The 14,970-nt window shown below is 41.0% G+C and overlaps 1 protein-coding gene across 1 annotated transcript in view; it reads right to left on the reverse strand.

Moving 5' to 3' along the window:
* Positions 1–14,970, reverse strand: part of LIAS (lipoic acid synthetase) — a 124,200-nt gene that overhangs the window by 26,745 nt on the left and 82,485 nt on the right. Inside the window, exon 8 of the mRNA XM_033947356.1 lies at positions 3,424–3,569. Coding sequence (XP_033803247.1) covers positions 3,424–3,569 — 146 coding nt within the window. The remainder of the gene's footprint in view (positions 1–3,423; positions 3,570–14,970) is intronic.

Genomic DNA, 14,970 nt, shown 5'->3' on the forward strand with positions numbered 1-14,970 from the left:
GGGAGATAGAGAATGTTACAATAGTCTAGGAGACCCAGCATTAGAGCCTGGACTAGGATCCGGAATTGTGTTTTGTCGAAGAATTTTCACACTTGTCTTAGGTTTCTCATGATTGCGAAAGATTTCAGAATTATTTTATTGATTTGAGGTTGCATGGTTGGTTGCATGGTACAGCACCTGTCATTCGTCATTCCCAGTAGTTTTAGAGTGGTTTGCATGGGGAATATGGTTGAGTTGATTATTAGGTTTGTAATGGATGGTGTCTTATCATGTTCTAGGAGAATGAATTTTGTTTTGTCTGAGTTTAGTTTCAGTTTGTGGTCTTTCATTCAAGTTGTTATTGTTTCTAATGTTTTATGTATAGTGTCTGTCATGGAGGGTTTTGGTTTATCAAAAGGGAGAAGAATGGCGATGTCATCTGCATAGCTGTAGGAGATTATGTTTGATTTATCTAGATAGGTGCCGAGGGACGCGATGTAGAGGTTGAAGAATGTGGGGGATAAAGGGGATCCCTGAGGTACGCCACAGGGGTTGGACCAGGGTTCTGACTTTTCGTTGCTTGATTTTACTCTGTAGGATCTGGTCTTTAAGAATCCTTGGAATCAAGTGTACACTTTGTCTGTGATACCAATTGCATCCAGAATTTGTAGAAGAATGGTATGGTCTACCAGGTCAAACGCTGCAATTAGATCTAGTTGTATGAGGAATATTTTTTTTTCCTGTACTGAGATGTTGTCTAGCTGTGTCCAGGAGGGATCCTAGTAGTGTTTCAGTGAAGGTAGTCAGCCAGTCTGCTCTGGTAAAGATTCATAGACCAAATTTACTTCAGAAGGCTGCTCAAGATGACTGTTCTTCCTGTTCTTTATATTCATTGATTTGAAAGGTGCTGCTAAATATCATTTATTCTTCTTAGCCTGAAAGTTAGCTGATAAGTCAGGTCCTGGCTTGCACTCAGCACTCAAATAGAAGCCACGGGAACCAAAAGACTTACTGACTACACTAAGCCCATCCACCAAAATGTTCTCCCAAAATGTTCCCCGAGGATCTCCTCAGGAGCACAAGCTGCATTAAGACATGAGCCTATGGCTGAGTATAAACACCGTTTAAGCTGGCAAAGGAAAGACTACAACCTGCATTCCCCTGGAAGACCTTAACTGCAATGGCACACTGAAAAATACAGATTTGCTCAAGGCTCTAGTCTTGACTTTTGATTTAAATATAGAAACTCTGGCTGAAAAAAAAATAAAAATAGACCAGCAGTGGGTAGATGTAGGGAGTGCAAACTCCTCTAAGTTATCCCCTTTTGCTGAGGCCTACATCCTGACACATGCCTCGAAAATTACCCTAGGCGCATGGGCTGGGAAGGCAGAAAAGACCTGTGTTTCTACCTATTTCTGCTAACTGCTTGTGTGGCCTGGAACAAACACTGAAGAGTTTTTCTGATATCTTGAGGTGGAGAAGCAGCTTTCCATCCAATTATTTAAACCTCTCTCAGGGGAAGATAGAAAACAAAGGTGAACAAGGAATGGGAAGAGATGGAGGAGAAGAACTTGAATCAACACTCCTCCAGATAAATTTACTATATATCTCTTTTTTTTTTTTTTTTTAAACTTCAAGTGAGATATCCCTCTTTACAACTGATGCTTAGCTCTCTCACTGGGTCAGGAACTGCATGGTCCATCCATCACTATCTGCTGGATACAGAGAAATACTAATCATCTAAGCCCACACAGTGGCCTTATTTGGTGAAACATGCAGGACTTCTTTTTTTTCTTGTTTCTATCTGCTGGTTGAAGGGCCCAACCCACAAGTTCAGGACTACAGTAGTCTGGTGAGGACATTAAGGAATGTAGCACTACTGTTTAAAAGAGAACCAAGCCTTGAGTCATAGGCTTCTCCCAACTATAATATTGCAGTACATAGTCTTAAAATGACAATAATACTGAACTGTAAGCACCACCATAGAAGATCTGGTTGCCCGGACTACTAATAGCAAAAAAATTATGAAAAGTTTCATAGTCTGCTTCTGGTTGTTCAAGATACAACTATGAATTCCCTTTCTTTTTTTTAAGCTTCTGGTTCATTCTATCTATCCTGCCAATTTTGATTCTTCAGGAATGTAATCAAAAAACCTTCCTTGCTTTCTTGTAGGGTTTGTTTTGCACATACCATGACAGGAATGAATCATACTTATCAGCCATTCTATGTTGGCTTAAATCTCAATCTCTCATATTCACTACTAAGTACTCTTCTTCAAACTTGCACTGTATGATGTTTTCTCTGAAAAGCTAGAGAAAGCTATGCAGGTATTGAGTACTTGTCAATATAATAAATAATCCAGAGTACTATATAAAAGAGTTATACTAGCATTAGCAAAGTTTTATTATGAACAATGTAGCCCTCAAGGAAACTATACTCTGTTACTAAGAGATATATAGCAAGACAACCTATGTAAAGCAAACAAAACAAAACCCAAAACTACTATAGGATACCTAACCTGTAAATCATGAATAGATTAAACTCCTCCTATAAGGAAATGGATTAAAGATTTCAGGTCTTTTCTCCCTTTCTCTAAAAGGATTTTAATCAATTCATGATTTACAGATTGGGTTTTCCTGTGTAATATCAATAGAGCCTGCCGTCAGCAGAGAGCAAAATGCAAGATGGCTGACATCATGATGATCCCCAATCTTATAAATAAATTTATCTTTTGAAAACAAACTATCCTGTAGGAAAACAAGTAGAAAAGATTCCATCCCAATGTGTCTGTCTAAAGAGGCATGGGTGCAATCAACCCCTCATGCTCCCACCCAAGCTTTTTGCCTTCATGCTGGTACTAGCCCTCCTTTATTCCTGACCTCCTGGACCCTTCTTGATAATTCTCCCTGACCATCCATTAGTCAGTTTTCCTTTTCCTGCTCCCAGCTGTTTGTCTCCTGGCCCACTGGTAGCATAAAAGTTCATCATCTGTTGGCCCTCTTCAGTGAATGCAATATATGTTCTAAACAAATTTCATACATGCACCCACACAAAAGGGGTCACAGACAGGTGCAATGAACAAGGACACGAGATATTCTTTTATTTACAGTACACAGAAAAAATGCCCAAGAAAACCTGCAGTTTACAACTGCTATTAAAGTAAGGAGTGCAATACATGAAGTACATTTCTACAGGTTGCATTTCTTTTTTTAATACCAATCCAAAAAATAGCATGAAAATTTCCATTCTAGAGTTCATGTAAAACTAGATATTCCCACTTATACAAAAATAAATTGAACTCCAAGAAATACGGGAACATTTGCAAAGAAAGTGATTATTTGTAAGTCAATTACTTTTAGCCTCTTTAGGAAGCTATAAACTTCCAAACAGAAATAACCCAAAGTTTTAAATCCAAAATATGGATTTTATTAGAAGCTGACTGACCTGTCATTGTTGAGTATATTTGGTCGTCCGTCTCACCTAAGCCCAGCATTAATGAGGTCTTGGAGATTATATGAGGCTGCACAGTTTTTGCATGCTTCAAAACACACAAGGACTGATCAAAATTGGCTCGAGGATCACGGACCTGCCTGGAAAAGCACAAAATTAAAGTTAACACATACTATAACCTGCACAGCAGAGTCTCAATAGCTGACCTGATCCTAGAGAAAACTATTTCTTAGCAGACTCAAGTTCTTCTAACTGGAACAAAATGATTAACCAAAACTGATAAACATAAGGAATAATTTGTGTGGCTTCAATGTTTTGCTGACCCAATAAATGGTATCACAACATGTAATGAATCCATCTGTGGAATTTTTTTTTTATCTTCCTCATTGTTTGGAACTTAACAAAGAAAGGCAGTCAAACAAATCTCTCTGCGCAGACTTGAGCACCTATAGTGACTTTAATTTAACCATGCCAGTAATGGAAGATTAGGTTCTTACCTTCAATAATCTTCTTTCTGGTAGTCACTGAAGGATTCTATATGTAAGGTGTCCAAGCTATTCCCGCAATCCGGGACTTGCAGAAATCCACACACTTTTCCCACCATGTGCTCCTCCTAGTACTGAGAGAGACACAGAGCCCCCGGCAGTTACGTCAAAATGCCAAGCCACCACATTGAAACAAGGCAACACTAAATTAGGGGGCAAGGGGGAACCTCCCAGGAAACATAATTAAGGTCTGCTCTGCTTTGCAAGAACATAAGAATAGCCTTACTGGGTCAGACCAATGATCCATCACGCCCAGTAGCCCATTCTCATGGTGGCCAATCCAGATCACTAGCACCTGACCAAAATTTAAGGAGTAGCAATATTCCATGCTACCAATCCAGGGCAATTAATAAACAGGCAACACAGAGAACAGTTAGGAACAATGTAGAACTAACCTACTGTATGCAACGAGCACCTACTGGAAACCTGCCCTCGGTAACAATAGTACTCGCATAAGAGTGAATTCCCCCACAGGGAGCATCTACTGTCTGGAAGATACCTCGGCATGTAAGGAAAAAAGACCGAGGCAGAAAAAAAAGGCAGGCAATTCAGAAAAACTGAGGCTATAATGAGAGGGTGGGTCATATAGAATCTTCCAGGGACTACCAGAAAGAAGATTATTGAAGGTAAGAACATAATCTTCCATTCCGGTACATCCCTTCCAAAATCTATATGCAAAATGACGTACCAAAGCAACAGCATCTTCTAGGAGGGACTGAAGAGCCCACCCTCAACAGCAAGGTCCCAAAATGGCATCAAAACAAACCACCACGTCCACTGGGTAAACTCTAGTAAAGGTATGAAGCAAAGACTAAGTACCCACCCTACAAATGTCATCTGGAGGAATTGCTTGAGCTTCCACCCACAAGGCAGCAACACCTTGTCGAGTGGGCCTTGAGAGAAACTGATGGCTGCTCGCTGCAGGCGATGTAAGTCGACAAAAGGGCTATACAGATCTAACGGCAATAGAAGCCTTAAAGTCTGGCCTACCTCAGTGAGACTGGGCCTTCAGGAGAAAGACTAAAATCATTAATTTTCTCCAAAAGTGGAAGAGGACTCTCCACTTGTCCAATCTGTACAAGGTATGATCCTCTCACGCCGACCCCATGGAGCAAAAAGCAGGTAAATGAACCACCTGGTTGACATAAAACTCAAATTATTTGGGGAAGAAAAGAAGGAACAGTATGGAGAACTCCTCCAGAGTCTGTTATCCGCAGAAAGAGCTCTCTCTACAAAAGAGCCTGAAGATCTGAAATATCCCATGCGGAGACAATGATCACTAGGAAAGACAATCTTGACCGTCAGATCCAAAAGCGAAGCATCCTATAGCAGCACAAAAGGGGCTCTATTTTTACTCTTTTCTTAATTTCAAAGTATTTGAATGTTAATGTAAATAGAGAGAACATGTTTAAAACCACACCCTGGACTTCCGGTGACGTCATGCGGTTGAGCAGACGCCGAGAGGCTATGCTCTTGTCCTCTTATCCCCTACTGTCGGCATTTCAGCGGCATTTCGACCGGGTCGCAGTTAGTTTGCTTCGGGAGTGTCTTCGGCGGGTGCCTTGCTCTGCGGGGTGGTGTCCGTTGCTTTTTATGGCGGCCTGGCCGGTTCGTCGGGAGCGGAAACGCAGCAAACTCCCCGACACAAATTATTTGGTGTCGGCTTCTAGCCCCGAGGGGCCCCAACACTCCTCCTACCGCCATGTGGTCCGCGGAAATCTTGGCTGAGATCACGGCGGCGGTTGAGACAGCCATCGATAAAAAACTACAGCTGTTCTTTGACAAAATCGATGCGGCTCATGAGCGCTTGGACAGCATGAGCCTGGAGTTGGACGAGGCCCAGAGTCGCGTGATCACCTTGGAGGACAAAATCTCGCCGCTGGAATCGGGCTCGGCGCGCATGGCTAAACAGCTAGCCCAGCTGACAGAGAAAGTAGATGATATGGAGAATCGAGCCCATAGAAATAATCTACGGTTGGTTGGGTTGTCGGAGTGGATCATGGAGGCTGATTTGGTGGCTTTCCTGGAGCAATGGCTTCCTGAGTCCATGTCCCTGGATCCCCGTCTGGGCAAGCTGTGTGTGGATCGTGCCCACCGCTTGGGGCCTAAAGGGGCTGATGGCTCGAGACCCCGAGCGGTCATATTTAAAATCTTGAATTTTGCCCACAAGTCCGCCATTTTGCAGGCAGTCTGGGCGGGCAGGGGTCTGCATCATAATAAAAAAATCTTGTGCTTTCAGGACTACTCGCCATTGGTGGCTGCACGCCGGAGAAAGTTTACTCCCATCTGCTCTGCCTTGTTTAATCACAAGGTTAAGTTTGCCCTCCTTTACCCAGCACGCCTTCGGATCCAGCGTGAGGGCAGGATGCAGACTTTTGACTCTCCAGCGGAGGCCCTCACTTTTGTCACCTCACTAGGCATTACTGTGGCCCCGCCAGTGGCAGACCGTACGCACCTAGGGCCCAGGGACCTTATTGTTGGGGACACTTGACTTTTGGGTTTGTTTAGTTTGTGTTTCAGTGTGAGTGGCTAGTTTGGCTGGCTGGCGGGTGGGCGACTGCAGTTTGGCTGCGGGGTGAGTGTGGTGGGGCCTGATTCGTTTGTGGATGTTTCTTGGCATGCATCAGTTTGATTCAGTGGGGGTGTGTTGGAGGGTGGTGGGGAGCTTTGCTTGTTGTGCTCTGGGGATTTGTTCGGTTCTGTGTGATTTGGGGGAGAGGATTGGGACGTTCGCTGTGGTTTTTCAGGGGTTTGTAACGGGGGAGATGGGGGGGCACCTCGGGTATTGAGGTTAGGGTTTCGGGGGTGGGGTTTGCACTCCAGTGTCGGGGTAGTCTCTTTCGGGGGGGGGGGGATTAGTGGCCTCCTTTAGTGTTTTGTGGGTTGGGGGGGGTCTGATGAGGGCTGGGCATTGGACCTTCTCGTTCTTATTTTCATGCCTGCTGATTGTTTCTTTGTGTATGATACTGGGTGAGCCCTCTCTTCGGGCCTGCTCATGGAATGTGGCGGGCATAAATTCACCTGTCAAATGCTCCAAAATTTTACAGTCCCTAAAGAAACACGATATGCACATTGCCTATCTTCAGGAAACCCATTTATCTGATAATGAACATGATAAATTGTCCAAGGGTTGGGTTAAGGAGGTTTTCTACTCCTCGGGCACCACTCATAGTGCCGGGGTGGTGGTCCTCCTTAGTAAATTTCTTCCTTACACTGTTCATAACGTGGTTAAGGACCAGGGGGGGAGGTGTTTGTTCCTTCACTTGGAGGTACAGGGGATGGAGATGGTGATTGCGAACATCTATGCCTCATATGTGTTTAACATGGACTTTTTTCAACAGATTATGGGTATGTGTGCCACCTATCAGCAGCTCCCCATTTTGATGTTTGGAGATTTTAATGTGGTTCTTGATCCGGACTTGGATCGCTTTGGAGGGGCGTCTTTCGTCGATGATCATCCTACGCGGGACTTTACCCAGTTTTGCAAGGTCTTGGATCTGGTGGACGTTTGGCGCCTTTACCATCCTGTTGATAAAGACTTTACTCATGTAGCTCAGGCTCACCCTACTATGTCTAGGATAAATTATATACTGGTGTCTTCTTTTCTTTTGCCTTGGGTGTCTCATGCAGAAATTGGCACCTTTACGGTCTCTGATCATGCTTTAGTGTGGGTGGAACTTCAGGGTGTCCCATTGTGATCTGCACCTGGTGGGTGGCGGTTCCCTAGATATCTTTACTGGGATAAGCGTTACAAAGAGTATATATTGGAGAAATGGGATCAGTACTTGTTGGATAACACTGCCTCCACCTCAGATGCGGTACTGTTATGGGAAGTCGCCAAGGCAGTCCTTCGTGGGGAGACTATAGCGTATGTGGCTAGACAGCGGAAGGAGCGTTCCCGGGAATTATTGTACTTGCATCGTGCGGTGGATACCTGTAAACTTAGATGGATTGCTTCTGGGGATCCGGCGGATCGGGAGTCCCTGTAGGCGGCTCGGGTGGCGCTCCAGGTCAAGCTTCATGAACATACTCTACACTCTTTCCAATATCACAAACATAGATTTTATAGATATGGAAATCGGTCTGGTAAATTGTTGGCTCGTATGGTTCATCCTTGGCAAGTACCCAATTTTGTAAGGGGCTTTTGCAGAATTCCTCCTTAGTCACTGACAGGGATCGACTTACTGATATTTTTTCTCGCCATTTTTGGGAGTTCTTTTCTATGAGACCTTCCACTCTGGGTGTTGTGGCTTCTTATGTGGACTCCTTGCGGTTACCCCAGGTTTCGGGGGCAGAGGTTGAGGCCTTGCATGCCCCTATTACGGCCTTGGAGATCGGGCAGGTCATTTGGGACTCTCCGCTCTCTAAGGCCCCGGGACCCGACGGCCTTTCATCCGAATTTTACAAAATTTTACAGGATCGCATAGTTGGATCTTTGGAGGCTTATTTTACTGGATGGGTTCCTTGGGGGCCTTCCCTGACCATGTTATATTGTGTTGCTTCCCAGGCCTGATAGGAACCCGGCTTTGGTGGATTCTTATCGTCCCATTTCCTTGATTAATTTCAAGCTTAAACTTTTGGTGAAAATTCTGGCTAATCGTCTGGCTGGCTTTCTGACGGAGCTTATTCATGTTGATCAGGTGGAGTTTGTCCGGGGTAGACAGACGGTTTGGAACGTCTGGAAGGTCATGGCGGCTTTGGGTCATAGCGCTACCCACTCTCTCCCTGGTCTACTGATCAGTCTTGATGTCAGCAAAGCGTTTGATTGTGTGGATTGGGAGTACTTGTTTGCAGTGCTTGAGGGTTATGGGTTGGGGGTAATTTTCTGACTATGGTTCGTCTTCTGTATCATTTTCCTAGTTCGGCAGTTTTGGTTAATGGTATGGTTTCTGACTATTTTCCGGTGGAGCGAGGCACTCGTCAGGGTTGTCCCCTTTCCCCTTTATTGTTTATTTTATCTTTGGAGCCCTTACTGCGGAGGATTCAAGAGGATGGCTTGGTATTCGGGTTGTCAGTGGGGGAGGAGGAGGTACATTGTTTGGCCTTTGCAGATGATATATTGTTGTTGTTGACCAGGCTGGGTCAGTTTCTCCCCCGGGTGTTGCAATTGGTTGGTGACCACGGCCAGGTGTCTGGTTTGGAGTTGAATTTGGAAAAGTCCGAGGCTCTGGCGGTGGGTGGGTATGCTTAAGGGGATTGGTCGGTTTCTTTCCCTCTGCGACAGGTGGCACACAAACTCAAATATTTGGGGGTATACATCACTGGCAGTTTATCTCGAGCCTACAGGGAAAATTTTACAGTGCTTTTGAACAAGTCCAGGGATCTCTTAAGTCTTTGGGCTCGTTTTCCTCTGTCCTTACGGGGCCGCATAGCTCTTTACAAAATGGTTTTGTTCCCTAAGTGGGTTTACGTGATGCAAACTTTTTCATTGTATATGACTAATAAGGATATTACTGTGTTTTTCCTACTGTACTACGTAAATTTCTTTGGAATAATAGGAAACCTAGAATGACTCTTGCTCAATTATCTTTGCCTGTGGGGTGGGGTGGATTGGCGCTTCCGGACTTGTGGAGAAACAACATTGCCCGTCTCCTTCGACATTTGTTGGACTGGATTCAAGACACTCAGTTTTATACCCCTGTCACTCTTGAACAGCAGTTGATGGCCCCTACTCATTTGTTGTATTATCTTCACGCTAAGCATCCACACCGGATTTTTCCCACCAGGGCTCATCCTTTGCTGCATTCTATGTGACAATGTTGGCAGTGGTTGTGCAAACGCATGCAGCTGCCTTTTACTTCCACGGTTCTGTTGCCCTTGTGGGGTAACTGCGACCTGGACCCTGATGCATCCAAACTGTATTTACAGCGCTGGAGGGGTCGTGGTCTCTGCTATGTGCGTGATGTTGTGTCGGAGGCGGGAGTGCCTCGCTCTTTCCAGGCCCTACAGGCGGAGGGTATCTTGGAGGCTTGGGATTGGCTTTTCTATCACCAGGTGTCTCATTATCTCCACTCACTGGATGCTGCTACCTTGACTGGAGACCAGGCGGACCTGGTATGTGAGACTTTGACTTTGCCCCGTCGGACTCGGATTAGTTTATCCTTCCACCAAGTCAGTTTGGGCTGCTTTGCGACTCCTTGGGACCCTGAGGTGGTGGCGGCTGTGTAGAACCAGGATCTCTCCCCATCTGAACATGTAACGGGCCAGGGGATTCGTCTTCTGATGAAACATCTTACTCGCCTGACTTGTTCTGTGGTCCTGCAGGAGCAGCACTTCAAGTTTCTTTTGCAGCTGTATGCCTCTCCTTTCTGGGCTTATTTTTCTAGATATGCCTCTCATGCTCGGCAGTTCACCCCTGCAGGCTTGCTTCATATGTTCTCGTCGTGCGACCGCATTCAAACCTTCTGGTCTTTTGTACCACTGTATCTGCAGTCTGCCCTGTCTGAGGGCAGACATTCTGCTTTTTTCTCAGGGGGCTCATTTTGGACTGTCTAGAGGGGGTAACCTGTTATTGCAAAAGGTATTATTGCTGGCCCGGAAGTGTATTCTTTTGTTTTGGCGCCAAGTTGATGCGCCTACCTTGACTATGTGGAGAAATGAATTGTTTACATTGTTAAAATTTGAATATCTGGATGTTCGAAGGGGGGGTCCTGGGCCTTGTGGAAATTTCGGAGAATATGGGCTCCCGTTTGGGAGGGATTATCCTCGAGAGCTCGTAGTTCTTTACTGAACTTTTGACACTGGAGTGCGTGGGGTGGGGGTGGGGGGGTTTCTGGTTGGTATAGTGGGGTTGGTTTCTGTGGGTCTTCATGATGAAAGACGCGTAAGACCTGACTGTTTCTGCTTTTTGTCTTGTTCATTTTGGTTGTTCTGTTTGTATACAACGAAAATTAATAAAACAGATTGCAAAAAAAAAAAAAAACCAACCACGCCCTGATGCAGAAGACATGTCGGTAACGGTTGGAATTAAGCATGTGAGAAGTGAAAGCACTAGCTTAAGATAAATGCCAACTTAAGACAACAAAATGATAATATTATAGCTATTTTTCTTATGTACTTTAGTTTTTAATTAGTACTTCCTTCTCCTATGTTTTCTGCTATGTACTCTAGTCTTAATTATATGTGAACCGAGTCGAGCTCCACTGGGACATAACCAGGTATATAAACCAAAGATTAGATTAGATTATAAGACAAGTTAGCATTCAAATACATTGAAATATAAAAGAATTACGTTATTAAGTTATTGAAACCACACAATTGCAGAATCTTCAGGGCAAAGAAGAGGCACTGTGAATCAATTTAGAAATAAGGAATGGTAAATAAATTTACATTGGTGTGATATACAGGCCTCCTTCATATACAGAAGAAGTGACAGAAATTTAATAGTAGACATTCAGAATATATCTAAAAAAGGGGAAATTTTATTAATAGGTGATTTTAACATGCCGGATGTTGATTGGGGTATCCCTTTTACAAGGTCTTCTGGAAGTAGGAAGATCCAGGATTTTCTTCAAGGAGAACAGTTCCAGCATTTGGTAATGGAGCCCACACAGGATGGGGGTCATACTGGACTTAGAGCTTACAAATGAGTTAAGTATTTCTTATGTTACAGTGGGTGATCATCTGGCATCCAGTGATCACTGCATGGTAAGGTTTAATATTAAGACGGGTATAGAGAGAGCTCATTCAAAAGTAAAGGTTCTAGACTTTTTTTTTTTTTTCCATTATTTTTTATTTTCAAATTTTACATAAAGTGTACAAAATATTAAAATACAATTGATAAATACATAGTATCACTTTTATATCTAATACATTATATATCTAAGTTTGATTTTCCCCCTCACCCTCCCCCCACCCTTTTATTACTTTAATATATAATATTTTTAATTTTCAAATTTTATATAAAATGTACAACATGTTAAAATACAATTGATGAATATTCAATAACATTTTTATATCTAATACAATATATTCTAAATAAATTTATCCCCTCTCCCTCCCCCCACCCTTCTATTACTTTTCATTCATATATTTCATATTGTATAATATATTATAACATATTATGTAGAAATTATTTTCTTTACCCCCCCTTTATGTGTGTCATGAAAAAGATCTCTAAAAGAAGAGAAGAAGAAGAAAAATCCTACTATTTATTCATTACATTTACCAATGGCCCCCATATTTTTGTAAATTTAGTAAATGTCCCCCTTTGTATTGCTATTGTTCTTTCCATTTTGAATATATGACATATTGTATTCCACCAAAATGTATAATTTAGGTTGTTGTAATTCTTCCAGTTATTAGTTATATGTTGAATGGCAACCCCTGTCATAATTAATAAAAGCTTGTTATTTTCTGGTGAAATTTGACTTTTTTTCCTCATCATCATTCCAAATAATATTGTGTCATATGATATTGCAATATGATTTTCCATCAATTTATTAATTTGTGGCCAAATTGAATTCCAAAAAGTTTTAATATAGGGACAATGATATAATAAATGATCTAATGTCCCTGGTTCTAGATTACAGTGCCAGCATTTATTGGACTTAGAACTATCTAATTTTTGCAAACGTGTAGGGGTCCAAAAAGCTCTATGTAATAAAAAGAACCAAGTTTGTCTCATAGATGCTGACACTGTACATCCCATTCTCCAAGACCAAATTAATGGCCATTGAGATGCATTAATCTGATGTCCAATCTCAATGCTCCAAATGTCTCTTAGACCATTTTTTGGTTTTTTATTCAAATATCCAGATATTAATTTATACCATAATGCGGCTTGATGTCCTAGGAAGTCTGCTTGAAAACATAAGAACTTTAAACTATATTGATTATTTAATGTTTTCCATTCAGGGAACCCAACCTGAATGGCCTGCTTCAATTGCAACCATTTAAAACTTTGTGTTTTATTAAGACCAAATCTATGTTGCAATTGTGAAAAATCCAGCAGTTTACCTTCTGAAATAACATCGTCTAGAGATCTAATGCCTGCAATAATCCAGTTCTTCCAAAGGATTTGAGCTCCGCCTATTTTGATCTTGGAGTTTATCCATATAGATTGATTAGTTGATTTGTTTATTGGGATAGGTGTTAATTTATCAATAAATCTTAGCGTTTTCCAAGTATCCATTAATATTTTATTTTCTCTGTATCTTCTAGGTATGTTAATACTTGGCAGATGAACTAAATTTAGGGGAAACATAAGGCGCCATTCCAAATATAACCAATCCGGTGCATTATCCATAAGTTCTGGGAGGATCCAATACATACCCTGACGTAGAATATAGGCTTGATGGTACCTATAGAAATTTGGAAAATTTACCCCTCCCTCCTTAATTGATTTTTGCAAAGTTACTAAAGCTATTCTAGTTGTTTTACCAAGCCAAAGAAATTTTGTTAAAATGCTATTAAGCTTTTTATAAAAGGACCCCTGAAAATATATAGGTATCATACTCATTTGGTAGCAAACTACAGGTAATATCATCATTTTAATAGTTTGAACTCTTCCCCACCAAGAAATATGTAATGGGTTCCATTGTTCACATAACTCCGTAACTTTTTTTAATACATATTTTTCATTCTCTTTTACAGTATCTTCAATTGTATTTTTAATTTGAATGCCAAGATATTTAAATCCTTCTTCTTTCCATATGAATGGAAAAGTATCAAATAATCCTTTTACACAATGAACATTCAAGGGTATAATTTCAGATTTATTCCAATTAATTTTATATCCTGAAAATTTACCAAATTTATCAATTAATTCCAATAAAGAAGATAAGGTTGACTCTGGATTTCTCAAATAAAGCAAAATATCATCAGCATAAGCCGAAATTTTATATTCCATATCTGAATATGGAATACCTTGTATCTCCTTCGTTTGTTGTATTGCTAATAATAAGGGTTCTAATACAACATCAAATAACAAAGGAGATAAAGGACAACCTTGTCTAACTCCCCTCTGCAATTGAAAACCATCAGATATCTTATTATTAATATTTAGTCTTGCAATCGGGAAGCTATACAATATTTTTACCATTTGTATAAATCCAGAACCTATACCAAACCATTCTAAAGCCTGATACATAAAATTCCATTCTACCCTATCAAATGCTTTTTCAGCATCTAATGAAACTGCAAAAGCCGGTTCGTTCATTTTTTTTGATAAGTTTAGCATGTGAAATAATAGTCTAGAGTTATTAGAAGAATGTCTTTTAGCAACGAAACCCGTTTGATGCATGTCTATAATATGTGGGAGAGCTTTGGCTAATCTCAAAGCCAAAATTTTCGCCAAAAGTTTATTATCAACATTTATCAAAGATATAGGCCTGTAGTTTGAAACCAAAGTAGGATCTTTATTTGGCTTAGGCAAAACAATTATTATTGATTCAGCCATAGTACCTTTAATATTACCTTTTATAAGTTGTGTCTGATATAAATTTAGTAAATGTGGGGAAAGGATATTTTGAAATGTTTTATAAAATTCTACTGTATAACCATCACCACCTGGAGCGGATCCAACTCTAAGAGATCTCAATGCTGTTTCTAATTCTTTTAATGATATAGGTTCATCTAAACTCCGTTTTATATGATCAGGAACCTTAGGTCCATTAATTAAATCTAAAAAATTTTTTCCATCTTTTTGTCTCTCCAAACAAGGTTCGGAAGAATACAGGTCCTTATAAAATTTTAAAAATTGTTTTAATATTATATTTGTTTTATTTGTTATTATCCCTTTATCATCTTTTATTCCATTAATATTAGTTCTTCTTTTTTTTGCTTTAAGATAATTTGCCAATAATCTCCCCGCCTTATTAGAACTTCCATAATACACTGCTTGTTTGGAAAACAAATCTTTTCTTATCATTTTTGAAGTTAATTCATTATATTTACCTTTTGCTTTTAAAAGAGCTTGTAAAACTTCATATTCCCATTTACTTACCAATTTAGCTTCTAATATTTTTATTTCTTTTTCTAATTCTATATATTGTAT

The sequence above is a fragment of the Geotrypetes seraphini genome, chromosome 1 (assembly GCF_902459505.1).
Source record: "Geotrypetes seraphini chromosome 1, aGeoSer1.1, whole genome shotgun sequence".
Taxonomy (NCBI): domain Eukaryota; kingdom Metazoa; phylum Chordata; class Amphibia; order Gymnophiona; family Dermophiidae; genus Geotrypetes; species Geotrypetes seraphini.